This window comes from Silene latifolia, chromosome X (assembly GCF_048544455.1).
Source record: "Silene latifolia isolate original U9 population chromosome X, ASM4854445v1, whole genome shotgun sequence".
In the NCBI taxonomy this organism is placed as follows: domain Eukaryota; kingdom Viridiplantae; phylum Streptophyta; class Magnoliopsida; order Caryophyllales; family Caryophyllaceae; genus Silene; species Silene latifolia.
The window spans coordinates 10,656,597-10,659,735 of NC_133537.1; the positions used below are offsets into that span (position 1 = coordinate 10,656,597).

General features: G+C 35.2%; 1 protein-coding gene across 1 annotated transcript; it reads left to right on the forward strand.

Moving 5' to 3' along the window:
* Window positions 1-1,065: 1,065 nt before the first annotated feature.
* Window positions 1,066-2,864, forward strand: LOC141621209 (cytochrome P450 94C1-like). The gene has a single exon (XM_074437869.1). It carries the CDS (start codon window positions 1,094-1,096, stop codon window positions 2,645-2,647), a length of 1,554 nt encoding a protein of 517 aa, XP_074293970.1. The 5' UTR covers window positions 1,066-1,093; the 3' UTR covers window positions 2,648-2,864.
* The last annotated feature ends 275 nt before the right edge of the window (window positions 2,865-3,139 follow it).

Sequence of the window (3,139 nt, forward strand, 5' to 3'; positions counted from 1 at the left end):
GTCACTATCCCTCCATTTTTAGTACATCTGTCAACTAGCTGTGTGTATCTACTTATGAATCGGCAATGACATAGGACTAGTTGTAAAGCCAATTTGGACTATGACAATCTATTTTTCATAATCCATTTGCATCATATGTGAAATTGAACTTGCCAATATAAAAAATTCATAATATTTTTCATCATAAATCGACGAATTAAAGTTCGAACAAAATTGATGAAACGGAAAAGAACCGAGTGAATGAAAAAGACATCAAAAATTCTCAGTTTTTAGAAGAAAGATATTTCTAATTAAATGCAGTTAAATAGTAAACTAATTAGTTAGCTTGCCCAACAACTTGATCTGCCTACTAATGCACGCAGAGTTACTTCACATGATACTTTATTAGGAAACATGTTTAAACCCTGTAAATATAACAATTCCACTATTATATTCGGTATAGGCTCTAACTCGTATGAAACCGTAATGATTTTATATTACCTCTTTCATCAGCAAAATAGTTATGATGAATTCTTATTAATTATTTCCTTTGTTTTCATTTTCGTTTAAGTTTCTTTACTTTTTCTTGGATAAAAAATTGAAACGAGTTAAAAAAAAAGACGAAGAATATTGTCTTTAGAATCTGTTAAATTGTAAGTCCTATAATATTTTAATAAATCGACCCGATATAGTGAATTTGAACATCACCGTATCTATATTGATGCAAAAATATATGGATTAGGCGTGGCCAAATAATATACACACATTTCGTTCTCAATTTAATATTTATAAGTGGATCTCTCCAAATAACTATTGTTGCTTTTATTTGCCACACTTCTTATTCCTAGACCATTTCTTAATCTTTAACTAAATAAAAAAATGATCCATTGGCCCCCCATCATGAAAAACAACAAAACTATAAAGGTAAAACATGAATCTATTAAATAATACAAAAGTCATGAATAAAATAGACTTTGATTTTCCAAAAAAATTAAATTAAATTAAAAGGACATGATGAAACCAACATTATATAAACCCCTCTCACCTCACAACTTCTTCTACCACATGCACAATAACATCAAAAAATTCAACCATTTTTCTCTCAAAAAAAAAAATGGATTACAAAAATTATCTATGCTATATCTTCTTCATATTCTCCTTCATAATAACATTTTTATTATTTTCATACTATTTATTTATTACAAAGTTAAATAAGTTTAATCATTATTATTGCAAGTGTGAAATATGTCATGCATTCATAACTTCAAGTTGGAGAGAAAAATTCACAAATTTACCAGATTGGTATACTTATTTATTAAGAAATTCTCCTACAAAAACAATCCATATTCATGTTCTTAACATTATAATCACAGCAAACCCAAATAATGTGGAATACATGCTTAAAACCAAGTTTGATAATTACCCAAAAGGCAAGCCAACCTTGGCTATCCTAGGGGATTTGCTTGGCCATGGGATCTTTAATGTCGACGGAGATCATTGGCGGTTTCAGAGGAAGTTGGCTAGCCTCGAGCTGGGCTCGAACTCAATTCGAGCTTATGCTCATGAGGTACTAGCTCATGAGATTACTGGTCGTCTGGTTCGTACTCTGGTAGAAGCTGAAAAGGTTAATAATGAAATTTTTTTGAGAGGTGGGTCCAATATTGACTTGGGGAGGTCAAAATTGTCAATGTTGGACTTACAAGTTGTCTTTAGGAAATTTTCCTATGACAATATTTGTAAATTTTCCTTTGGGGTTGACCCATTGAGCTTACCCGGGCTTGACGAGGCGTTTGACGTCGCGTCAAGCCTTTCAGCTCAGCGGGCCCTCCATCCATCTTCGCTTGTATGGCGGGCCAAGCGACTTCTCAACCTAGGGTCCGAGAGACGGCTTCGGGCCGCAATCAAGAAAGTCAACGTATTGGCTGAGAGTATTATCAAGGAAAATAGGGAAAATAAAAATATCAACAAAGGAAACTTGTTATCAAGGTTTATGGGAAGCGTTACGGATGACAAGTACCTTAGGGACATTGTGGTGAGTTTTCTATTAGCGGGCCGTGACACAAATGCGTCCGGCCTAACCGTGTTATTCTACCTCCTGGCTCGACACCCGGAGGTAGAAGCTCGGATAATTGAGGAGAGTGACCGGGTCATGGGATCAAATAAACCTGATCACGAGGCCCGGTCATTAGACATTCCCACATTGGACCAATTAAGGGAAATGCACTACTTGCACGCTACAATTTACGAGTGTATGAGGCTATTCCCACCCGTACAAATGGACTCGAAATTCGCTAATAACGCGGATGTGTTACCCGATGGGACCATCGTGGAGCCTGGCATGCGAGTCGCGTACCATCCGTATGCAATGGGCCGAATGGATGAAATATGGGGCCCGGATTGTATGGATTTTCGGCCCGAAAGATGGTTAAGTAATGAGGGTGTATTCAAGCCCGTAAGCCCGTTTAAATACCCGGTTTTTCAAGCGGGTGTACGGGTTTGCCTAGGCAAGGAAATGGCACTATTGACTATGAAGACCGTTGGTCTAGCACTTGTAAGACGGTTTAAAATTCGATTGGCGGATCCGGGTTGGGTACCGCATTTTGTTCCGGGTCTTACTGCCACCCTTAAAGGTGGCATGCCCGTTATTGTTGAACATCGTCCATCATAATTAATAATTAATTGTGATTGAGTAGTTGACTCGAATAATGTCAATCGTAATTAGTTATGGGCGGTGTTAATTGATTAATTAAGGTCCCTCTTAATTGTATAGCACATGCAATTATTGAAATTAATTAGATTAGATTGGGTTTTAATTAGCTACATAATTTTGAATAGATTTATGTTGTTTGTAGTTTAAAAACAAAAAAATATTATATTATTAAGTATTCAGCTTATCATTCTTCATTCTTCAATTTTAAATTTTTTTTATGCACGATTTTTTATGTAAGAGGGTAATACGGCTTACATAATAACCTGTATAAACAGATTATAAATCTTATGACTCTACGGTTCTGAAGCTGTTTCACAAAATAATAATTTAAGATGACCTTATAAACTTACAACATCAAAAAAATGTTTCTTTTATTTTTAACGTCGTAACTTTATTATTTTGTCAGAAATTGTTGTTTTCTACTGCATGGTAATGAAAAGGATCGACTTT

What these genes read in the sequence shown, in the direction of transcription:
- LOC141621209 (XM_074437869.1), top strand. Translation starts at nt 1,094, where the DNA reads ATGGATTACAAAAATTATCTATGCTATATCTTCTTCATATTCTCCTTC.